This window comes from Hydra vulgaris, chromosome 11, assembly GCF_038396675.1.
Source record: "Hydra vulgaris chromosome 11, alternate assembly HydraT2T_AEP".
Classification (NCBI taxonomy): Eukaryota; Metazoa; Cnidaria; class Hydrozoa; order Anthoathecata; family Hydridae; genus Hydra; species Hydra vulgaris.
Window position 1 is genome coordinate 39,056,900 of NC_088930.1, and position 26,864 is coordinate 39,083,763.

General features: G+C 26.1%; 1 protein-coding gene across 1 annotated transcript in view; it reads left to right on the top strand.

Annotated features, from left to right (window-relative positions):
- LOC101237856 (integrin alpha-7) overlaps positions 1–24,925 on the top strand; it is an 81,715-nt gene extending 56,790 nt beyond the window's left edge. Inside the window, exons 19-35 of the mRNA XM_065811021.1 lie at positions 1,157–1,227; positions 2,027–2,172; positions 4,397–4,582; positions 11,148–11,212; positions 11,402–11,537; positions 13,002–13,064; positions 13,198–13,274; positions 16,041–16,130; positions 16,444–16,546; positions 16,695–16,802; positions 17,019–17,072; positions 19,710–19,757; positions 19,897–20,001; positions 20,082–20,195; positions 22,245–22,349; positions 22,456–22,581; positions 24,090–24,925. Coding sequence (XP_065667093.1) covers positions 1,157–1,227; positions 2,027–2,172; positions 4,397–4,582; positions 11,148–11,212; positions 11,402–11,537; positions 13,002–13,064; positions 13,198–13,274; positions 16,041–16,130; positions 16,444–16,546; positions 16,695–16,802; positions 17,019–17,072; positions 19,710–19,757; positions 19,897–20,001; positions 20,082–20,195; positions 22,245–22,349; positions 22,456–22,581; positions 24,090–24,182 — 1,690 coding nt within the window. The 3' untranslated portion in view covers positions 24,183–24,925. The remainder of the gene's footprint in view (positions 1–1,156; positions 1,228–2,026; positions 2,173–4,396; positions 4,583–11,147; positions 11,213–11,401; positions 11,538–13,001; positions 13,065–13,197; positions 13,275–16,040; positions 16,131–16,443; positions 16,547–16,694; positions 16,803–17,018; positions 17,073–19,709; positions 19,758–19,896; positions 20,002–20,081; positions 20,196–22,244; positions 22,350–22,455; positions 22,582–24,089) is intronic.
- The last annotated feature ends 1,939 nt before the right edge of the window (positions 24,926–26,864 follow it).

Consider the following 26,864-nt stretch of genomic DNA (forward strand, 5'->3'; position numbering starts at 1 on the left):
TTTCTTCCACTTCCAGGTTTTCTTTTGAAGCTTTGATTAGTCTTAAACTTATAGATTTGGGGACATTTGTACGTTTAGCAATCAAGCAATATGAAGTTGATGGATTTTGTTTCCAAAACATTTTGCAAATCATTGATTTGTAAACAAAACTTGATCAACACAATTAAAGATAAGGAAGTAATATTTAATTAAAAAAAGAAAAGAAATAAAAAGCATTTGTGGTTTTAGAGAAATCTCAATTTAAAGTTGACCTGATTTTTTCGTGTCTACCCAATATATCTTTGTTCTTTGCTTCTAGGACTTCCATATATAAATTATCTAGGCCGTAACATCATTAAGAATGATTAATTCAGCTGAGTGGTAAAAGACTCCGTGCAGAGTGTGGTTGATTTGTGCCCATGGATAATTGTAATAACATTATGAGTAGCATTTTAACATAACTCTTGAAACTTGTTGACTTTAACATTACATTAACAAGGAGCCATACGGAAATATTATACTTATTTAAAAATGTACAAGTAACATGGTAGTGCATAGATTTTTTATGGTAAAAGTTATTTCTTCAGAAAAAAATCACCAGAATTGCAAGACATATCTAGTTGCAGTCCAGTGTATTTTTTTATTTTAGTAAATGAAAGAACACACTGGAAACACACTAAACTCAACCAAGAGCCTTAAGGTTCTTTTTTTATTAAAATTTTCAAATGCTCACACACACAGATGTATATATATATATATATATATATATATTTTATATATATATATATATATATATATATATATATATATATATATATATATATATATATATATATATATATATATATATATATATATATATATATATATATATATATATAGACACACACACATATTAAAATAGTAAAAAGATGTTTTGTTAAAGCTACAAATACATTAAAATAGTAAAATAAAATAAAAAGATAAAAACTTGCTCTGTAGTCACCAATATATCATATATATTGTTGGTTAAATATATATAGAAATATAAATCGAATACAGAATAAATATCTTTTTAAAAAAGAACATATTGATGGGTGTTTTGGCTTACATCAATATCTAGAAAAAACTTTTGTTAAATATTTAACCTTTTTTTTTTTATGTTTGAATTTTTTTATAGTTATATTTTCTTATTTAGCTTCAATATGACATTCTGTTACAATTTTACAGAAAGAAATGCGAGTATATACAAAAACACAGACACCATACGTAAGTGGTTTTTCTTTAAGTAGTTTTAAATATTTTTAAAATCTTTTTTGTTTGAAAAAATTTTTGTAGATAGGAGCATAACTTAATCCATAATTTATTTATCAATTACTTGATTATATATATATATATATATATATATATATATATATATATATATATATATATATATATATATATATATATATATATATATATATATATATATATATATATATATATATATTAGGGCAGGTCATAACCATATTTTTTTAAATTTTGACAAGCAGCATGTCGCTTGTCACTAAAATGTAACAAGCAGTACTTTGTGGCAATTATGAATCATTGAATAAATTACATAGACTAATTAATCTTTTTAATATCAAAAATAAGTTTGGGTGCATTTTACTGCATTTTTCTTTAACATAAAAAAAAAAAATTTGTAAAAATTTTTTTCTGTATTAAAAATAATATATACATACACCCAAACACAAAAAAATATATACACATACAAAAGCACATTTAGATCAGTAATCTGACATCATCTGAAATAAAGGTCTGGGGAGCTTCACTACAGGCATCAACTGAATAAGCAAGAGAGTTGCTGCTGGGTTTGAGGGATTTAGACTGAGGGTTTGGGTTGACCAGTAATAAGCTTTTTTTTTATTTATTCTTTGTTTTTGTTTTTTTCTTTTGGCAAAAAACTATGATTTAGGTTGGCATTTAGATTATTCATTTAAGATTTTTGTTTTTTTGTTTTTTTTTGGTTTTATAAAGAATTTTTGTTAAATGTATATATTTTTTATTTACTTTTTTATTAAAGCTATTAGATACACAATTATTGCTGATGCAATACAAAGACCAAGGATCAATTTTTTTAAAAATGGAAAAAATAAAATTTCTGAAACAAGACTGACATCTAAAGACCCAAAATGCATTGTGCTTAATCTTTATTTTGTTTCTAACAAGGTAAAAATATTTTTTTTGATTATTTTTTGATCATAAAAGATTTATTCATACATTTTAATTTTTTTAGCATAAAAGATTAATGATTTTATATTTATTATATTTTACATATAATTATATTTGTTTAGCTAAATGCCTAATTTTCAAGTTTATTTGTAATTAAAAATACTTGAAAAATATTTCATTGTTTATTTTGCAAATCTTCTTCGAAAATCTAAAACAAGTTAAAAAAACATATACTTTTTTCTAGCTTTATCTCAAGCATTTGCTGCAAATGCTTTGGATTAAATAATATTCTGTTAGAAAATTATTTTTTTAGTTATCAAGTTGAGTTTTGTTTTCATGATCTGCAGTATATTTACTTAAAACTTGCAAACAAATTGTTCCTGTTTTTATACATTGATTATTTTAGTTTTGTTTACCATTTTGCAATAAGTTAATAAAATATAAATTGGGTTTGTTATATGGCAAATTTTCACAATCACATTTAATGCTTTTTGTTACACATGCAAGCCTGTTTCATTCATTTCATACAAACTTTTAGTTGATGCCTTGATACTGTAAAATAAAAAGGAATCACTTTTTTTTCAAACAAGTTTACTCCTAACTGTAAAACCACTAATTAAGTTGGGAAATAATAGAAACAAAGAAAATAGTTAATGAGCAAGAAGCTGGTGTTTGAAGAAATAAACTAGGGAAATAAAGGTTTTTTAAGTATGAAGGAACAGCAAGTAAATGCTGCTTTGCTGGAAGACAAATCAGATGATTTAATTATTTTAAGACCTCTCCAGATACACCATATGAAGTAAGTAAAAACAGCATGCAGACTTTATTGAAAGCTTTTTGATGCGTCATAATACTAGTTGTTAGACTCAAGATGTGATATTAAAAGTTTGTCAATTAAAGATTTAGAGATTTTACTAATAGTAGTAAAACTGATTGGACAGTTAAAGAAGTGCGATGTTAGGACCACAAAATAAAGATGAGTTTATGTGAAAAATGCTAAATCCAGAAAATTTTGAAGTGCAATTTCTATCAGAAAGATAAATAGCATCACCTCAAGTGTTTTTTCTTTTGTTTTTTTTTTTGTTAATTCACCTCCCCAAAGCCAAGAAGGCCACTAGGTTCGATCCCCACCAGGGACATGGTGGGGATCAAACTCGGAACCTCTTGCTTATGAAGCAAGCGCTCTACCACTACACCACTACCGCATTACCGTCACAAAGAAAATTACAAAAGGAATCCACCTTAAAGGTGGTAATAAAAAGTGAAATTTGATGAAGAAGAAGTCTGATATTATAATGTTTTTAGTGAGGCTATATAATGATCTGAACCACATGTAAGAGAACAAAGACAAAACACTAATTTAGGAACAAAGGTAAGTGATTTTGATTGTCTGGAAAACGAGTCACATAGTTAGCTATTGTAGTAGGAGCTTGAGAAAAACAAAAGTTTTGAACTTTAGAACCAGTAAGGTCAGTGGTAGACCTAAGTTATTCAGTGTGATTAGCATTAAAATTACCAATAACAACATTATTGAAATGGGTTGGTCAATATAATTAGAAACAACGTTGAAAAGAGGACAGTTTTGGGTAGAAGGAGAATGATAAAGAACAAAAAAAAGTACCTGAGTGAAAAAATCTTAAACAAAAGCACATGAAAGAATATTCAGAGGAATCAAACCTTTCACAACAAGCATATGAACTGATGTGTAAGTATATGTTCAGGCCAAACATGTGCAGTCTCTGTCACAGTCACATGTGGAGTCTCTGTCACAGTCACATGCACCTAAAGTCTATTTCCTCTTTGAAATATATTTATCACTATATATATTTGAAAATGATTGATTAAAGCAATTTTTTTTTAATGATGGTTTAATTCAATATTTTTAGGTATTTTATATTTAAGTACTTTATTCATGTTTTAATTTAGTAGAAAACATTAATCAATTATAGATAGTGCATGGCACTTAAGGCAATAAACTATACTATTGCTTCAAACTAATCAACCCAAAGTTGTAACAAATGCCCTTTATCTGGCTTGACAAAACACATTAAAAACACTATTAGGAAAATTGTCCATGCGCCACATGGCACAGTTAATACTCTGATATTATGCAGCTAAACTACTGCCACATTCTATTTTTATTGCAGTTTATTATATATTTTATTCTGCATCTACATTTGTTTTAGATTATTTATAAATACATTTTTTTTCATTTCTACAGGATGGTGTAATTCAAATTTATCCTGATATTACCTTTGAAGTGATGTACTCTATTCCTTATGGAGAAAATGAGTTTCCTAAGCCTGATGCAAGCAATAAAGATGTTGTAAGTTTAGACAAGTACCCTCGACTTGATGAAAGTTTCTTAGATGGGAAAAATGTCAATGTGAATATTAAAAAAATAAAGGTAAGTAGTTCTTTTTTAAATCTTTTTTTTTTTTTTTTTTTTTTTTTTATTAACCTCCTCAAGGCCAAGAAGGCCACTACAGATGAGGAGGCTACTTAATAGTGGTTATAACCCTCTCTCAACTCTATAACTCCGAAACACCAACCTCGACGAACAAGGTTGCTGCGCGGAGAAAATCTAACACACACATAAACATAGTGATGTGCGTGTGTGTATATATATGTATGTATTTATATATGTATATATATATATGTGTGTGTGTATATATATATATATATATATATATATATATATATATATATATATATATATATATATATATATACATATATATATATATATACACAGGGGCTATTCTAGGATAAAAATTTGGGTAGCGGTACTCCCCCTTCCTCCCACCCCCGTCCCAGAGAAATTTAGCAGAAATATTGCTAATATTGGCATTTTTTCACGAAAAAAACAAAATTAGCCTTAAAAAACTTTTTTTTTTTTCAAAATGTCTGTAAAAAAAATGTATATATCTATATGTGTATGTATATATATATATATATATATATATATATATATATATATATATATATATATATTTAAAATTAAAAAAAAATTTCAAATATTCGACCAGTAATTGCCTATAAACAACCACCAAACTTTTCGAGACAAATAACATGCTCAAAATTTCACTCTACGTCATCTGTCAAGAAAATGGGACTATTCAAATGCAAAAAAAATTCTGCTAGTTACATTTAAAAGAAGTTTGAGTAATAGCAAAATTGTCTAAAATATCTAAAATGCTTATCATGTAATGGAGTATCTACTTATACTGAAAAAACAAATAATTTAAGAAACCGCACAGATGGACATAATTCGAGTTGCAAAACTGCAGTTCAACAGATAGATTCAACAGTCATGTATATAATTGCAAGAAAACACACAAAAAAACTTTTGTGTGTTTTCTTGCAAATATATACATGACAAAAAGTTGAAAGAATGACTGGAGCCATTCTTTTAACTTTTTGTTTTTCTTGAACTAAAAAATGAAAACAAGGTAATAATAATATAACGATGTTAACTCATAGTTACAAAACTGCAAATAAATATTTCTATTATACAACTTTTTACATATACCAAAATCGTGATAATAACATTTGCAATAGTACTACTGATGATAAATACTGAAAGGCCTCTAGTACTATTTAATATTTTCTTAGTAATATTTCAATATCAGAAACTTTTTCTTAAAAAAAGTAATTTGTTTTTTGAATATTGTTGTTTAGCTTGGCTTCTTTTTACTTAGAAGATAATAGTTAGATAAGTGTTTTTTACTAATTTATATATATATATATATATATATATGTATATATATATATATATATATATATATATATATATATATATATATATATATATATATATATATATATATATATATATATATATATATATATATATATAAATAAATACATACCCACATATATACATATAAACATTTGAATGTGTATATATATATGCATATATATGTGTGTGTATGTATGTATGCATGTATGTATGTATGTATGTATGTATGTATATATATATACACTGTATATATATATATATATATATATATATATATATATATATATATATATATATATATATATATATACTGTATATATATATATATATATATATATATATATATATATACATATATATATATATATATATATATATATACATATATATATATATATATATATATATATATATATATATATATATATATATATATATATATATATATATATATATATATACATATATATATATATATACAGTATTGGACAAAACGAGTGCAACCAAATAATGCTAATTTGGTTTCTTTATATAAAAGTGCTGCATTTTTTCAATTTAGCGAAATAACTATGTAACTGTTTAGAGACAATGTTCTTCAAGTTTTATTCATCACAAAGTTCATTATTTGTACACAAAAATTAATAAATTAATCAAAAGTATTAAAAAAAGTTGATTTCCTTCTGGACAAAACAAGTGCAACTCGACAAAATGTTGACCAAGCTGTATTACGCTATCAATATCAATGCCCAGGCCTTTTGGATTTGTACAAACAGTGGATCCTTATTACGAACACCTTCACGATTAATTCTGCAGTTGACAATCTCCCACAGGTTCTCGATAGGGTTGAGATTGCGGCGGCCAATCCATCACCGATAGGTGGTTGTCTTGAAATCACTGCTTGACTACTTTTGCAATGTATTTTGGATCAATGTCTTGCTGAAAAACCCATTTTATTGACATATTCCATTCAGCATGAGGTAACATAACATCTTTCAGGATTTTTATACATGAAACGGTCCATTATTCTATCGTTTCAATGAATTGGACCTAGACTGTTAGCAGAAAAACACCCCCAGACCATTACATTGCCTCCACCATGCTTTACGGTCTTATGGCAGTAACGTAAATCAAGGCGTTTTCCGGCCGGTCGACGTGCACGGCAAATGCCATTGCTCCCAATGATGTTGAACTTCGATTCATCACTGAACAGGACAGTTCGCCATTTCTGCCCATTCCAGTCAATATGAGATGTAGCAAACAGGAGTCTTTTCTTCTGGTTTTTTAGTGAAATCAGCAGTTTCTTTCCAGGGTGTCGAGAAAACAATCCAACTTCAACAGCACGTCGTCTGATTGTTCGGTCTGATAAAGGCAGCTCTAATTGCTTTTGTATCTCTACTGATGATATCCAGGGATCCTTCTTGACGGATCTGACAATCATAGAATCCTCTCTAGAAGTGGTGGAACACGGTCTTCCACCTTTGTTATCTGCTGCCAACTTCCCCGTAGAACGATATTTGGAACGTAGTCTTGATACGGTCAATTTTTTCACGCGATATTTATCACAAATACTTTTTTGTGACATTCCACTTACGTAATCGCCAATAATTTTATTTCTTAGTTCCAATCCAAGACTGTCGGGAGCCATTTTTGCACTTGAAGTAATAAAAATAAATAATCACGCTTCTCAAGGCTTACCATGTTACATTTACCTTGTGATGATACAATAATGCTCTGTGGAACACAACATCTTGGTTGGATGTGGACTGTATTGATGTAAAGAAACACTTGTTGTATTTCACTTCTTGTACTGATGTTCTTCGATAAAACACTTTGATAAAACTCACTTCGATAAACTGTCTAGATAATACTGACTGATTGACTTCCATATACTGACTGAATTACATGTCGATTTACATGTCTCATATAGTAAAATGAACCTGTGTGAACCTGTTCTAAAAGATTCTAGATGCTTTTTTTCGATGCTTCTGGAAGCTTCTAGATGCTTCTGGATACTTCTGGATACTTCTGGATGCTATTGGATGTTTCCAGATGCTTTTTCTGGAAACTTCTGGATACTTCCTTTAATTATTAAAAAACTTCCGTGACGTTGACACAGATAAGACTTAAGAAAATGAAACAAACCAAAAAAGTTGCACTTGTTTTGTCCGCTGCAAAATGGCACTTGTCAACAAAATTCTGCCTGTGTGCTGTCACCTGTCAGGTGATTGCTCATGTCATGGCCTGCTATGACTCCAGACTCCTGAACTGTTTGCTGTGGTAGTATAGTTCGTTTCATTTTTAAGACATGTAAAATTAGGAACACTTTTTAGCATTGTTTGATGTTGGTTGCAAATGTTTTGTTCAATACTGTATATATATATATATATATATATATATATATATATATATATATATATATATATATATATATATATATATATATATATATATAATATATATATATATATATATATATACTGTATATATATATATATATATATAAATACTGTATATATATATATATATATATATATATATATATATATATATATATATATATATATATATATATATATATATATGTATATATATATGTATATATATATATGTATATATATATATATGTATATATATATATATATATATATATATATATATGTATATATATATATATATATACACACACTTTTAAATAGTTATATGTATATATGTGTGTCTATATATAAGTGTATATATATATATCTATATATCTATATATACATATCTATATATATATATATATATATATATATATATATATATATATATATATATATATATATATATATATATATATATATGTTAGGGTGTTCCAAAAAACAACATTTTTGAAAAATATATGCAGAGACCATCTTAATGTGTTCTATCTAATACAAAAGCACTGGATTTAAAATTTTTTTGAATAAAAAGTATTTTAAGGGGTCCCACAAGACCCTCGAATATTTAATGGGTCCCTAATATTTTCAAAAAAAAAAATTTTTCAAAAATATGTCAACCTGGTACTCAAATGAAGCAAAATTATATAAAAATTTCAAAAATAACATAGATTTCACATTAAGGGGGTCTCTGCATATATTTTTCAAAAATGTTGTTTTTTGGGACACCCTAATATATATATATATATATATATATATACATATATATTTATATACATATATATCAGTCAAAAGTTTTTGATCACGATTAAAAAAAGGTTAAATACAAAGAAAATACTGTGTTTATGATATTTATATGCACATATGTAATGTTTATACGTATATATGTGTATATATATATATATATATATATATATATATATATATATATATATATCAGTGGCTTATTCTTACATTACATGTTCTTTTGACATCATTAGTTAGTTTGTACAGAAAAGCGCTTTTATTTTATGAAAATTTAAAGATTTAATATGATTGAGTAAATCATTTCATTTGTTTCAATTTTATTACATGATGGTTATGTTTTTCATTACATGATGGTTTTTATAAATGTAAAAACAATACTGAATTGTCTAATGAAGTATTGAGGTTAAAAGAAAGTGGAGTAAACCCAGTAATTAAATTGAAAGTTGTAAAATGTTGTAGATCTTACAAACCAATGATAAAACGATGCAACCTATGTCTTTATAAAAAGTAAGCCATAATTTATTACAACAGTGATAACTTATTAAATAAGGGGAATGAATTAGTTTCGTAAAACAGCACAGCTTTATGGAGTTGGTAAGTTTCTGTAAGAAAAATTTTGAAGAGATATGAACTTACTAGATCTAGAATGAATAAAAATCAATCAGGAAAGCCACACTAAACAACGTGTTATCAGGATAAAAAGCTTGTGAAACTAAGCAAAAAAAATCCCCGTTTGACTGCTGTTGATATAAACTTACAAATGAGATGTTTATGTGGAATGAATTGTAGTATTTCTACTATAAAACCTTGTTTATGCATGCTAATTTATTTGGAAGACACCCAGCTAAAAAGCCGTTAGTTTCCTTTAAAGACTGTAACACCCAAAGGGAATTTGCATCAGACCTCCTAAATTGGAGTAGTCAACAATTGTCAAAAATTCTTTTTAGTGACGAAAACAAGTTTATACAGCTCAGATCAGATGGAATCAGGTATGTTCAACGTCCAGTAGGTACAAGATGCAATTCTAAACACCAACTGCCTACTGTAAAACATGGAGAAGGTATTTTAATGCTTTGGGGATAATTACTGAGACTATAAATCAAGAAAAGTACAAAGATATATGTAAGACTATTATGTTGCCTGGTGCAAAGGATGAAATGCCTCGAGGATAGATGTATGAACAGGATAACGATCCCAAACATGCAACCAAATTGGTTTTAGAGTTTTTCAAAAAGAATAAAGTTAATGTTTTGAAGAGGCCATTACAATCACGTGACTTAAATCCAATTGAACATCTATGGGAACATGTTTACTGTCAAATAAAAGAAGTCAAGTCTACAAATCATGCTGATTTATTTAATAAAATCAAAGAAATATGTGACTTAAATCCCATTGGCATTTGCATTCATTTAGTTGACTCTATGCCTTATAGATGCTAAGCCAATTTTGATTGTAAAAGATATCCTACAAAATACTAATGTGATTTTGCTTTTATTTAAATTTGTAATCAAATATTGTTGAAAAGTTTGTACTATTTAAAAAGAAAAATGCTTTGTCCGCAAATTTTTGAACTTATCAAAAATCGTTGGTTTGTATACCAATTTTAAAATGTTAATTAGATAATCATTATTTGTTCAAAACATAATTGTAAACTCGAAAACCTTTTGATTGGTATATAATATGTTGGCTTTAGTGAAGTATGTGCTGAAATATTAGTAAAATTTGTACTCATATTAATATAAAAAGGTTCTATATTAATATGAGTACAAATAACATTTAAGGATTTTTAAAATATTTTTGATATCATAAGAAATCTAATGATTTATTTTAAGAGTTTAATCAAATATTTTTAACTTTTGAATAAATTTTAACTGAGGATGTCTATGTAGTTGAAACATATCTAAAAAAAATATAAAAGCTATATACTTAAACTATAAAATTACTTACACACACTTGTGTGTGTATTAGTATGTATATCCCAGTTAGTTTAGATTTATGATACTTTAATATACATTGACACTGGAAAATATGATTGTGTGGATGTAAAACCTGTTTTTACTTATTTTTAGCTTGCTTTCCAACGAGAATGTTCTGATTGCATTCCAGATTTGTCTCTCTCTGCTCAAAAACTTCAGTAATTTCATAAGATTTTTTTTTAACTATTTTGGTATTTATATACTATTAAAGCTTATTATTTAAGTTAATTAAACATTTATAAGTTGATTGTAAAACATTGTAAAAATAGTTATTTTCATGTTGACTTTTTTTTTCTTTAAATTTTTTTTGTAACATGTAATAACATTTGATGTGTTTTTTAATTTAGAACATATCGATTGGGAAGAAAAACTCTTGTCATCAATGTAACTGTTGAAAACAAAGGACAAGATCCAGCTTTTGATGTTGAAATTAGATTTAGATTTCCTAAAGATATTTCACTTGACAGTATCATCATCACTAATGCTAGTGTTTTTTTATTTTTTTTTTGTATTTTATATTGTTTTAAATTTTGTTTTATGCTTCATGAATTATTTTATATATATGTAATCGAAAAAGCTCCTAGTTCAATCCCAATCATATCAAAACTTGTTGCTCTACACTTAACATTTGTTTCTTTGTCTTGGGGAGGTGAATAAAAAAAAAAAATATTTTTGTTACCAGTTTTATATAACAGTATATCAGTGGCTACAAAAGTGCCACAAAAGTCACAAGCAACAAAAGTTATGAGCGATTTGTGAGTATTTTACAGAACTGCTTTTCTCCCAAATTAGTTTCTGTGTAAAATTGCCACAGGTTTATAATCATTTTTTATTTAAATATCAATATGTTTTTCACTTTTTATATGTTGTTTAACCATAAACATTTTCTCAGCTGAAACAAGTTTATCACACAATTATCAAAATCAAATCTTTCCATCAGTCTTCAATTTTCTCCTCTTGCTATTAAAGTGCTACAAGAAGATCAAATAGTTTTGCCACAGCACTGCAAAAGACTGATAAAAGTTACACTGCTATGCTACAAATGCTAAACAATGCCACAGTTACTAGATATGATAGGCTCTAAATATCAATGCATGTTTAAATACTTATCTATAATAAAATCTATAAACAAAAGTTTTTATTTAAATTCATCTAATCATCTTGTGCTTTACAAAATTAAAATTATTTATCTGTCCATTTGGGCAAACAACTCTTGTCAAAGTTCTCTACCCAAGCCTGTGAACGAGAATTTGGTTGATATTTTTTCTACAATAGTTGATTTAATTTTTTTAGTAAATAGAGATTTTCAACATGCCAATTATCTGCAAACCCTAATTTTTTGATATCAGTTTTAAATTTGCATCGGAATCAGAAGTATAATATTCTGCTTTGCTTGTGTACTTGGTGTTGCCTAAAAGAAAATATCTTGTCATCAATGATTACTTTTTTTTTTCTCCAAAAAAGTGAATTTTTTTTTTTTTTTGCATTTGGACCACCTCCAACCTTTTGTTCTGGTCTTATACTATTCTCATTTGGTTGCAGTATCTTCTACGCAGTCGGTTTTGGGACCTTTTCCTTGTAAAAGTGATTGACAATAAACGTTTTGTTCTCTTTTGGATGGAAATTCAAAAAAGTGTACACTTGTTTTTGGAGTACCTTTTGATTATTCGAGCTTTTAGAGATGTTAATTTCTGAAAAAATATAAACTGTAGCATGTTGTAGAAAGTTTGCAACATAATAGGTAGATTATAAAATTATAAAACATGGTTAAATGTATATTAAAGCTCCGGATTTTTAGTTTTCACCTGTTAACATGAGTCTTTAAGTATTCAGTTTATTAGTTTTGAGTTCAAGTTATATGAATTTACATGAATACAGAAGTTATGGATTTATTATTTTTGAAAGTACAACAAAAACCTAAAAGTATTTTTTATATTTTATATTTAGGTAATAAAGTATTGTCAAAACAACATTTGTGAAGTCACAAATAAGCTTGGTAAACAGGCAAAGGTAAGTTTATGTTAACATTTGCATACTTCAAATAGGTAAGCAAACATATAAAATTTTATGCTAAAAATTTTTATAAAAATTTTTTATTCTGTTAATAAATGTAAGTTGTGCATAGAAAAATTGCTTTTTTCAGCTAGTTGTTGGAGTAGTATTAAACATGAACAGCTTTGCTCCGTCAAGTGAGAATAATGTTCAGATGAGCATTAATAGGTATGCATATAATAGTTTTATTAAAAAATACAATTTAATTTATACGTTATATAATATAATAAGTTACACATATTAAATGCCAGATGAATTTTTCTTTTATCAGTTTTTTTTAAATAAGTTTACTATTTGGAAGGGGGAATAATTACAAAGTAAAATTTTCGGAGAATTATAATTTGGAAGGGTCACAACTTAAAAAAAAATTTAAAAAAGAAATCTAGTATTATTACACTAGAAATTCAAAAACACCAGAGTGATTTTATTATTGCAGTTTCCAAAGGTTTAGCTTTATGAAGCAATTACTGAAATCTTTTAAAATTCCCTTTTTTTTTTTTAAATTAACTTTGTTATTTTGAACAAAGTTTTTAAAATGAAAATCTTTTGATAGAAAAAGTATTTTTTTAAAATTTGAAAAAAAAAGAAAAATGTTTCAAAACTACTTTTACTTCTTTTTTTATAAATCAAAAATGCTTATCAAAAAAATTTGGAGTTATTTACTTGAATTGTTTTTTGTTTAAAAGTTATATAAATAATAAAATAATAGTTTTATTAAATTAATTTGAGTTTTTTTTTTTTTTAATTAAATTAATTTGAGTTTTTTTTTGTTTTTTTTTTTAATTCACCTCCCCAAGGCCCAGAAGGCTACTACAGACGAGGAGGCTACTTAATTGTGGTTAGAACCCTCTCTCAACTCTATACCTCCGAAACACGAAACTTGACGAGCAAGGCCGCTGCGCAGAGAAACAAGTTGAGCGCAGTACTACCAGGGGCGTGGTGGGGATCAAACTCAGAACTCTCGCTTATGAAGCAAGCGCTCTACCACTACACCACTACTGCATTTTTTTTTTCTTTCAAATAATTTCATTATCAAATAAAAATTACATTATTTGGTGAAGAGAAGTTACAAGAGTTTCCTTTTATGACAGTTTTGTGTTGCCACGAGGCATGAGTTGAAATATATTTAAAAGTTTTTGAACTTGTTAACTTTTATTGCATCAATTGCATTTTGCAGAAGAGTATGATTCCTCTCTTCACAATAACTAGGTTTCTGTTTGACGGGTTGATGGTTGGTTTTTAATGTGGTATTTTGTCTAGGTCTGTTTGACGGGTTGGTTTTTAATGTGGTATTTTGTCTAGGTTCTGTTTGACGGGTTGATGGTTGGTTTTTAATGTTTTAATGTTTAAAGTTTTAAGAGAGTCTGAAGCACAAAAAGTTTTATTAGATCATAATCATTTTTTTATTTTATACTGTTCAATAAGGTCTCCTCTAATCCTCTGCAGTTCTAGAGTTGTAATATCATGACAATTTCAGCAGAAGAATGCTTCAGCCATTCTTTAAGTCGAGTGCTTCATAGACCTAATTTTTTCAGTGACTCAAAGCTTTTCTTGAGAGTTTACTTGAGACGAGAGGACCAGGCCTGTACAGCAAATTTCAGATGTGTTCGATAAAGATTTAGATCTTGACTACAAAAGGCTTTTTTTATACTATCTGATATCATGACCCCAAGGTTTTTTTCAATTTTAGTGATCTTGAATGTTCAACCTGATCCAAGCGTGTCAATCATTGAATAGTCTTGAGTTGATTTTATTTTACGATGACCAAAATCACCTTAAATTTATTAGGTTTTTATGGCATATAACTATTTTGAGACCATTTAACAGCTTCATCTAGATCGGCTTGCAGATAGTCCTTGTCTTTGGGAGATGATTTTATCAATATAAATTAGGGTGGTTTTTAAAACAAAAAAAATTTAAAAATACAGAACAGGCCTTTAATGTGTTCTATATAATAAAATAATACTTAATAAAAAAAAAAAACAATGATTCAAAACATAAAAAAAAAGTTTTGGAAAAAATCTTGTAAAAATGCACTGTTTTCAATTTTATTTTAAAAAATGTAAGTTTTTTTATGCAATAAAATTGAAAAAAGTTTTTTTTTTAATGTTTATTATTTTTGACATGTTTTTATAAATTTAATTAATATTTAAGGCTTGTTAAATGTTCAAGAGTCTTGGGGGACCCCTAAAAATATTTTTAATTGAAAAAGTTTTTTAATACAGTGTTATTTCATTATATTGAACACATGAAGTGGCACCAGCAGATTTTTTTTTTTTTAATGTTGTTTTTAGTCACCCTATTTAAATAAGTATTATATTATATGTTATGCAACTAATAGTTGTTTTTTTTTACAGTGATTACTTTTTTTTATATATATCTGCAAGCTTGAGACAGTTACTGCAGTCCAGGAGTCTATTTTTATTTTTGTATTCTTATTATTTTTTTTAACTGTTGTTACAGCTCTCAACATTATAGCTTCACAACAGAAATCTTTATGAAAAAGGCCTCTGCTGAGAGAAACAAGTTCAATGCAGTTCTACTAGGGGATCAAGCAAAGGATTCTTTCTTATGAAGCAATCACTCTACTTCTATTTTTAATTATAAAAATAGAAGTATAGCTATATTATATAATAATAGCAATTGTTATATAATCAAATTGCATGTATTGCTATTATTGTATGAATATGGATGTTTAAATGCAAAATCATATTTTCCAGTTAAATCATGTTTTTCAACATTCCGTAATGAAATCAAACTTAATGTGTAGTTTATAAAATGGTTTAAAGTTATTTTGTAAAACTAGACAATCTTTTTCAAATCTATTTTTATAGAAATATGGAGATTTTTTTAAATTTTAAATATGTATTAATTATATATGCAAGATTATTATTTATAACAATATTTTTATTTTCTGTATTTTTATATTTTTAGTGCAAATCTTGAAAAAAATGCAACACTTGGTGACAATTCAATTAACATTCAGATTGATGTGAAGGTGGAAGCAGATGTTGAAATTATGGGGTAAGTTGAATATATGGTATATTATACAGTCCTTTATACATAATCCTCAGTTAAAGTATGTACTTTATTTTCTTTTCTTTTTTTAGTTTTTGTTATTAATAATTACTTTTCATTAGTACTGGTTGCTTGATGTTTTCATTACTAGGCAATAATAGGGGGTGTAGTGTAGAAAGTTCAATTATGCTTGTAAATGTTTTTGTTATAAACTATCTAATATTTTTAAGAAATGATGCATAAAATAGATTATTTTAAAATGATTTTAAAAGAAAATGTAATAAAATTGTATTTAATTCTACCAATCTGTAATGCATAGTGGGATATCAACTCAACAAGTTACATATGGAGGGAAGATTTTGGGAGAAAGTGCAATGAAAAGTGTGAATGATATTGGTGATTCCGTTGAACATAAATATGTTGTAAGTGCTCATCATGACTATTTTACTTGATTAACTATGATGATGGCGATATTATGAATATTGTTTGATACTTCTAATTAACAAAATGTCTATGTTTAATACTGTTTTAAATCAGTTTTTTAATTTTTTGTTTGCTTTTTAATTTTAGATTCATAATAATGGACCTGACACTGTTCCAAATGTTAATGTAACAATTTTTTGGCCCACTGAACTTAAATCAGGAAAACATCTTTTGTATCTTACAGACGTCAAACCGGTGTGAAAGTTGAAATTTTTTTTTGAAAAAGCCATTTTTTTTTTAAAGTTATTTTTAAAAAGTTATAAAAACATAAAAATAATTTCTCTTAGTTACTTTTTTTTTTTTTTGCTTGTATAACTAGTTTCTAGTCTTTTTTTTTTTTTGCTTGTATAACTAGTTTCTAGTCTTTTTTTTTTGCTTGTATAACTAGTTTCTAACATTTGGTCTTTTTAGTCAACTACTACTGTTCAATGCATTACACCTTCCTTGAATCTTCTTTATCTACTGGTAATATATTTTTTTACTTGACATTTTTAAGTGGATACTTTTAACAAAAAAATTAATTGTATTTGTTTGCATAATATTTATATATATATATATATATATATATATATATATATATATATATATATATATATATATATATATGTGTATATATATATATATATATATATATATAAATATATATATATATATATATATATATATATATATATATATGTAAACAATTTTAAAATGTATTCTATAAAATAGAGTGCTCAATGTTCTTAAAAGAACAGAGCAATTATAAATTAAAAATTTATATACATATATATATATATATATATATATATATATATATATATATATATATATATATATATATATATATATATACATATATATATATAAATTTTGCACATTATTCAGAATTATTTTAATATTATAGCAAACTTTAAATTGGAAAAAAAATTCAAAAAATAAGTAAATAAACTACACTAGTGCGAACTTTATTACTAGTATTACTATATTATTATAGTTTAAATGTATTAGTTATAACTTTATCACTAATATTAACTTTCAAAATGTAGCTCAATTTATTAATATTTTTTTTGATATTGGTTCAATTTATTAATACTATTTTGAGCTTGGAACTCAAAAAAGTATTAATAAATTGAACCAACATTTGTGAAACTCTTTGTGTAGTTTCTTAAAATCTTTTTTTCAGCCATGAAAATAAAAGAGACAACAATAATAAACAAAACAAAAAAAACAAAAAAACAGTATCAAACATCAAACAACATTAAAAAGTCAAATAAAAAACCTGACATCATTCTAAACCAATGTATTTTATTGGAAAATTTTTATATTTTTTTTTTTTTTTTTTTTTTTTTTTTTTTAGATTATTCACCTCCCCAAGGCCCGAGGGGGGCCACTACAGTCGAGGAGGCTACTCATTTTTTTGTGTTTTTATTTTTTAGTTGTTAATCGTGGTGCAACCCTCTCTCAACTCTTTAACTCCGAAACACGAACCTTGCCGAGCAAGGCCGCTGCGCGGAGAAACTAAGTTGAGCGCGGTACTTCCAGGGACGTGGTGGGAGTCGAACTCCGAACCTCTCGCTTACAAAGCGAGCGCTCTTACCACTACACCACTACCGCATATTACCATTGAGAAGACATTAAACACTCCATAGTCGTAGTTAATTTATCTAAGAGTAAAACTGATATAAAATCCCCAATTTAATAGTGGGAAAGAGTACTCATTCATGTTGTTAAAAAGAGGATGTTAAAAAAATAAGCAGATCTTGTTATCAAAGTATGAGTTTTCTAACACATTACTATTCACTTTTTATTTCCTTGATAAATTTTTACATTGAATTTTAACTTTATTCTGATTATATATATATATATATATATATATATATATATATATATATATATATATATATATATATATATATATATGTATATGTATATGTATATGTATATGTGTGTGTGTAAACAATTTTAAAATGTATTCTACAAAATAGAGTGCTCAATGTTCTTAAAAGAACAGAGCAATTATAAATTAAAAATTTATATATATATATATATCTGTGTGTATATTGAATCTCATAGCTTCAAGAATATTGATCTTTGGGGGCATTTTACCAGCATGGATTTATTTGATCTGATGCCTCACTACTTGTGTGATAAAAAGCCTTTAACGCTTTTATGACTTCCTGGTTCTATGGTTGATATGGTAAAGATATTAATTCAATTGCTATAAGGTTGTCAAGAATGGGATGAGCTGTGCAGTTATCTATGATTAAAACAACTTTCCTACCCTCAGCATTGAACTTCACATCAAGACTTCTTACATAATCAGTAAAGATTTTAGAGTCCATCCTGGATTTATTTTGGGTCTTGAACTGACAAGATAGGCTTTTGACATCTTTGAAGCATTGTGGTTTTTTCTACCTTTCCAATTATAAACATAAGCAGCTTTTCACCAATCTCATTTCCTGCTGCTAAGCCTGTTAAATGAATTCTACTCAATTTACCTCCTGCACATTGTTTACCTTTTAGATGAAAGTTTTTGTTGGAGGCTGTTGATAAAATAAACCAAACTCAACAGCATTGTAAATATCCCTCAATTCATACCTTGAGATGATTGTAGGGAAATGGGTATGCTTCAAACTTGCAATGCACACAATAGTCACCAGGCTCCAAACTTGCTGTCACTTTCTTTGTGCTTGACCTTTACTTGCCAAAAAATAACATTTTTCCACCGATCTAGTCACCCTCTTAAGCTTTAAAATTTGTTTGTTGAGTTCTATTGTAAAATCAAAAGCTTTTTTTTTACATATATACATACATTTATTTTGATTACATTCGATAAAATTATTTTTTGAAATGCAATGGTATTTTGAGCCAAAGTAAAACTTATAATAAGTTTTTGTCAAGAGGAGTAAAAAATTACTTCAAATAAACAATATTTCAAATAACTGCAGGTTCGAATAACTTATAAATATTTGTATGAGTTTGTTGAGGAAAATTCATGGGGAATGAAAAGTCACTGTTTTTTTAGAGAAACAGTTGAGTCACTGTTTTTGTTGTGTTTAATATAATTTTTATATATACTTAAAGTGTATATACTTAACATTCTGTATATGTTTTTTAAAGGGTGCAAAATCGATTCTTGTTGAAGACCAAGGAAAGAGTGATGCAGGAGTAAGTAATTTTTAATGCTAAACCAATATTTATGATAGCTAACTTCTTTGCAATAAAAATGTTTGTTGATTTGTAAAGTATTGTATATATTATTTATTTTAAGTACATAATTTGTCAATGTACTTTATATATTTTATAGGCAAGTTTTAAACCTCGTAAAATTCGTGATCTGAGTGATGCTATTACCAGTAATGTAAATGTTACAGTAGAAAAAGATACCAGAAAGAAAGATGGCACAATACTAGTAATTATTTAGTCAGTATATCACAGTAGCAATATTATTGAAAAAGGAGTTTGCTCTTTAATTTTAAATTTTTCATTTAGAATTGTACAACTGCTAAATGTCTACCAATAAGATGTACGATTGAAAAATTTGCAGCATCTCAAACTGTAGCTATAACTATTTATTCCAAGTTATGGAAATCATCTTTGCTTATTGTAAGTCGTCTTTGCCTATTGTAAGCTTTTTTATGATTTTTATATATATATATATATATATATATATATATATATATATATATATATATATATATATATATATATATATATATATATATATATATATATATATATATATATATATAGTATGTATATAAATATAAATATATATTGCAATTTCTTTTACAAATTCCTCAACCTCATCGTGCTTAGTACTATTACTGTTACCACTAGATTTATGAAACCTTTTAAAATATTTGTACTGCTAAAGCAATGACAGCAGATTATGAATTATAATCAAAATATTTAGTTGCCTAGTTACCTGTTTCTAAGAAGATTATTAATTTCATAAGGATTTTGTTTTAATGTTCGTTCTTTTTGCTTTATATTTTAATTTAGGTTTTTACTTAAACTTGTTTGTAACAGATCTTTCAAATGTTAATTTATAAACACCTTCAGCGTTCAAAAATGTTACAGAATTTTTACTTAACTCCTTCATTGCAGTTTCTAGCAGTACTTTCTCTTCTGAAATCTTTTGCTGCCCTTTTTTAATTGAAGTTTTATTTATAAGATCTTTTATTTGAAGGAATGGTTTGAGCATGATTATCAATGAGTTCCACCCAGTTCTGACATCTAACATCAACTGCAATGTCTTGCTCGATTGTTCAGTAGCATACCTTTGTAAAATGTTGTTTTGACTGAAGAGGATGATATCATTTCTATAATTCTTTTTAGGTTTTTTATAACTTCCTAAAAATTTTCTATGATTTTGATATTTTTTCTAGTTCGCATATGTTTGTAATCTTCAAAATTATTTGTATTCAACTCATCGCTATAGTTTCTACACATTGTAATTACACTTTGTAACTTGAAGCTTTCAAAGTGTAACAAAAGGTTTAAAAAGTAGAAAATAATAAACTAACATTCAACAAAACAACAATAAATTTTTACTTTGGGTTAATGTAATGAAAATGTTTAAATGTTTATTAAATAACTAAACTTTCCACCTTATGATTATCATTTAATGACTTGTTTATCATTTATGTTTACAGACTAAAAAAATATTTATAAAGACTTTCCTAATAAAGTTATTTTTTACTAATAAAATTTTCTAAAACATTTTAAAGTTAATTTAAAATGTTTTAGAAAATATTTTAAATAGTATCGATAATGATTTTTATTTGGAATTGTAAATATTGAAAAATTAAAAATATATATTATTATAATTAAAATATATATTATAAAATAAATAAAAATGACTTTACTCCTCAAATATCAAAGTTAAACCAAAAAGATAGCTTGAGAATTTAGTTGTATATAAAACATCAAGTTTTGGTCTTCAAAATTTTTGAAAATTGTTTAATAGATATTTATTTATTACCATCTTTTGTATATTAATTTTGTATATGGAAGAATCTAACTTTCAAAATGTCCAATAGGATTGCAGGTTCTAGTTTTCAAAATATCCAGTAGGGTTGCAGCACCACTATTATTTATAATGTTATTTGTTGTTGTGCTTTAAATTTTTATTATAAATATAAAATTACTTTAAATTATTTTTTGATTTATTGATTTTAAATACAATGGTTTATTTTTATTATTATTATTATTTTTAATTTGATTGGTAAATATAGTAAAAGTATACCGAATAATAATAAATATAATTTGATTTGCATAAAATAAAAATTAATAATAAATATAGAATTTCTCAATTTCAAATTATTGAAAAGTAAAATGGAAATGAATAAATTTTTTTTTTTTTGATTAACCATAAAAACTTGTATAATTGTATTTTTATTTAAATATATTTAAATAATAATACATTAATTTTTTAAACTCTTAAATATTAGATATTTTAAATAATTTTATCAAGTTTTTATTAGTTTAATATTATCTCAAAGAAGTTAGTGATGTTTATAATTTATTCTTAAGAAGTTTTAATGTTTTTTTATACAAAAAAACGTTATTATAATTAAAAAAAACTTGTATCAATTGTTATTTTTTGTATTTTTTTTTTAAGGATTTTCAATAAATTTTACCTTTTTTTAGGATTATTATGGTGAAGTTCTAACTGTAGTTTCTTCTGCTGAAGTTAGTGTAGGTACCAACATATCATATCTTGCTGATCCAAACAATAATAACAATGCTATTGAGGTAAGTATCACCTCAGATTTCTCGAATATTTTAAATACTGAGTATAAGTTAGTTTGTTAAACTTGTTATAAAAATTTTGTCTGGAAAAACCTTTTCCTATGTGTAGATATTTACTAACATCCAACCAGTTTTTGCACCTGTTTCTAAAGAAAAGATTGCAACTTGGATGATTGCACTTGCTGCTATTGCTGGTATTATACTACTTGCCCTGCTTGTTTTCGGATTTTGGAAGGTACTTTTTTTTTAATGTGAGAATTTGATCAAAAATAAATGAAAAATAAATAAATACAAATTAATTTTTACATAAATTTAAAAAAAAGAAGAATGTAAAAAAAACTTTTAAGTTACTTAAGATCTTTAACATAATTATTTTAAAACTTTTATTAACCTTTTAAAATGTTTAATTAATAACCGATAAATATGTGAGTTTTTTGACAAAGTACGATTGGACATTATTATTCTACATTATATTCATTGTTATTCAACAACATCAATATTATTATTCAACATAGTTAGATTATTTAAAATTCATTCGTCAAGTTTAGATTTAAAAAATTTACTGAGGTAGCATTAGGTAGAACATTAGCAACTGAGGTAGCAACAACATCAGTAGGTAGTTGATTTGAATAAAAAGTTATTCTTTCTTAAAAAACAATGTTGTTTTAAAGATTTTATTTGATTAGCTCTTGCCTAATTGATCACTTCTCAGTGAAACTTCCTTGATCAAATATACTTTTTTTAATTCTAATGAATATCTTATATATCTGAATTAAATTTTATCGAACCTGTTTGACAACCAAAGTAGCCTTATCAAACTATCATAATATTAGCTAATAACCTTTAACAAGATGCTGTACTTTTTCTAAAATAATAGTTTTATTTTTGAAATGGAGACCACACAGACAAAGCAAATTCAATTAATGTTCTCATAATAAAGTTTTGTATTTTTAAGTATTTCACTCCTAAAATTCTATTATTAAAATAGATCAAGTTTTTTACACAAAATTATTTATTTTTCCATAGTCAAAATACCATACCTTTTTAAAGGTAAGTTTTTCGGTAAATTCTTTTTGAATTGTTTTTGTTAAAGTTTTCACTTCCCCCAAGATTGAGTTCCCTAGTTTTTTTTAAAAAAAATTTGCTAAAACATCATCTTGAACCTTTGGCTGCAAAACACACGCATCATCTCAAACCTTTGACTACAAAACACCAGCATCATCTCAAACCTTTGGCTACAAAACACAAGCATCATCTCAAACTTTTAGCTACAAAACACAAGCATCATCTCAAATCATTGGCTTCAAAATACAAGCTTTGACAATTAAGATCATTGCACAGAGGAACAAGTTGGTAACGGTTCTACCAGGGACAAGATGGAGGATCGAACTCAGAACTTCTTGTTTACAAAATAAGCGTTCTGACACTACATTACAACTGTAGTATTTGCAGCGAATTTAGATTTTAGTTTTTCTTTTTATTCATGATTAAAAATCGTTCCGTTCGTTTTAGTAAAATAAAATATACACATTTTTTAGACCATAGTGTTAATTTTTTTGTCTCATACATTTTAAAATAAAACTGGACCCAGTGTTTTTTTTCTTTTTTGATTTTTATTTGTTTTTTGATATGAATGAATATATGATATATATGAATGAATATATGATGTATATGAATGAATATATGATATATATTCATTTATATGAAACTCATAAAGACTATGTGCTTTAAATTTATTTTTAGCTTGGGTTTTTCAAACGAAAACGAACTGATAGCAAATACGTATCCAAATCAGATGATAAAGCAGATAAATCTCTTCTTAATAACAAGCGATAAGTTTTGTACGATGTATAACAGTTTTTTGTTTGCTGCATATTTGGTTTTTAAGAGCTTAAAATAGTTATATTTCAACTAATAAATTGTGATAGTTGCGAATTTAAATTTTTTTTTGTGTGAGTGGTATGCAGAATGTCATTCACAAATATATACACACACATTCATACATTTATACATGTATATACATGCATTCATATATATATATACATATGTATATGTATATACGTGCATAAATATATACCTTTATGTATATACATATAAATATGTACATATATTTATAAATTTATACGTGTATAAATGTATACACGCGCGCGTTCACATACTTCAATGGAACCCTAAATATTTTATGTGAAATTTTTAATCTGAAGAACTTCTTTTTTAACCCATTTTAATTAAAAAAAAAACTATTTTTTATTTATCTAAAGTTATTCATTTTCTTTTTTTTTAGTTTAGCAAGAGATATTATTTTATACATTTTTTATCGTTAGCAATTATTTATCAGTCTTTTTTGTTTATTGTGTCTTTTTTTTGTTTGTTTTTTAGCTTAACGACCTTTCTTTTTATTTTGTATTTATTTTTAAACTCTTGTGTTTTTTTCAATAAGGTTCAAAATTAGAATTATTACAAGCTCCTTTTAATGGATATTTTATAGTCGATGACGCATTATGTTATTGTTGCTTTTATATTTAAATTTTATGTATATGTTTTGATTATTTTTGTAAGAAAAATCATTGGTTCCTCTATGGTTTTTATTTTTATTTTGAATTGGTGGGGTTCCTGGCGTTAATTATTTTAAAATTCATTATCTGGGATTATTCGTACGTTCTCCCGATTTCATGTTGATAAAAAATATTACAGTTAAATCCCGACAAAAAACGTTTAACACAATCATATACATGTTTATGTTATAAAATTTAAGTGTATAAAATCACACAGAAAGTAATAATAAAAACGAGCAACCAATACATAATTATCCATGAGAAAAACAGAGATTCCAAGTTAGTTCTAGCAATTTTCAGTGATTGTTCTTAGGTCTAGTTAGTTAACATAGCAAAAACAAACCAAACATGGAATTGCAGACGCTTCAAATCAATAGATATGTTGGTAGGAATCAAAGGAATTCCGAGAATAAAAGTGTCTTCTTTCTTTGCATATTATATAAAAATATTGGCTTCAATCATGTGGAAAAAGATTATGTAAAGTTGTGTTCAGTTGCATTACTCTAATAGGTTCGAGTTTCTGAGCAGCATGATGTATGCCCCAATTTATAATCAAGTTGTGGCAGATTCAGTGGTTCAGCAAAAAATCTCTAAAACCATGTAAATTTTAATACCTCAATATAAATAATTTGATCATATAATTATGATAATTTTTAAATATAAATAATCTCATTTAATCTAAATAATTTATTTATATATAGTCGAATTCTTATACATTTATTTCATTCAAAAATGGGTCCAAACGAAGTTTTTGAACTAGGTTTTGGAAGTTTTAACTATTAAAATCTGAAATTATCTGAATGACTCTTTAACTCTATTCTTTGTTTTCGAGTTAACTTAATTTATTGCTTGCAACTTTGTTGGAAATAAATTAAGTTAAAAAATAAAAAAGTTACAGTAAAATTCTATAAAACAAAATTTGATATAAAAAAGAACAGGGTATGTATAATTAACGATATAAGGGAGAAACAAATAAATTTTGCTATACTACCTTGATGAACAGCAGTTTTCATTTGTAATGTTGGTGAGCTATAATTGCGAGTTAGGTGTGACGTAAATAAACGTGTTAAAAGTCACGCATTAATAACAAGCAGATTCTGATGAAAATTCAACATCATTAGTGTCCAGTCCCATTAGTGAAAATTACATGCAAAAAAAAACAACCAGTCCTATTAGTGACAAGTTTTATTTCAAGCTTTTAAGCATCGATTCTAGATTTCATTCATTCTTCACTTGTAAGACATGGTACACTTATCCCAAACAACGACACTAAAGTAATATCACTCACTACATGTTAACTAATCTGATTATTCGAGAGAAAACTTGAATGTTGAGTAGTAAGTTCTGTTTTACCTCTTTTTAGGAGTGTTGCACCAATGCCAAAAGATGTTACAGTCAGAGCATTTTTTGTTGATGGATCTTTGTTAAAATTATGTTTAGGGAAAAAGTTTTTCCAGTCCCAGAACATCTACAAAAACATCTTTTCTTCTTTTGAGTCACTTTTATCACTTCCTGGTATAACGCTTTTGGTCTGTAAATTTCGTTTGGTCTGTTAGCAAAGTATATTTCCAATGCTTTGGAGTTTGTTTAACAAAAATTTCTGTGGACAGAAAGTTGTTGTCGCTTCTTTGTAGAGATAGAAGTGCAAATTGACAAAGTTTTTTTAAATCATTAAGAAACACATTTCCTCTAAAAGGATGAAACTTATGTTAAAATTGTTTAGAGAAAAGAGACTTCATCGCGTATATTTGTTTCTCTAAGTTAAATTAAGATACCCTCACTAAGATATTCTTTAAATTTTTTTCACAGAGATAAAAGATTTAGAGTCAAAAAAAAGCTTACGCATACTTTTTTTTATCTTAAAAATTAATTACTGTTTAGCATGCTTCTGTTTACGGTTTGGGTTCTAGATTGCTTTGTTAGGTAATCCTCTATGCTACATAAACAACATATTAACTACACA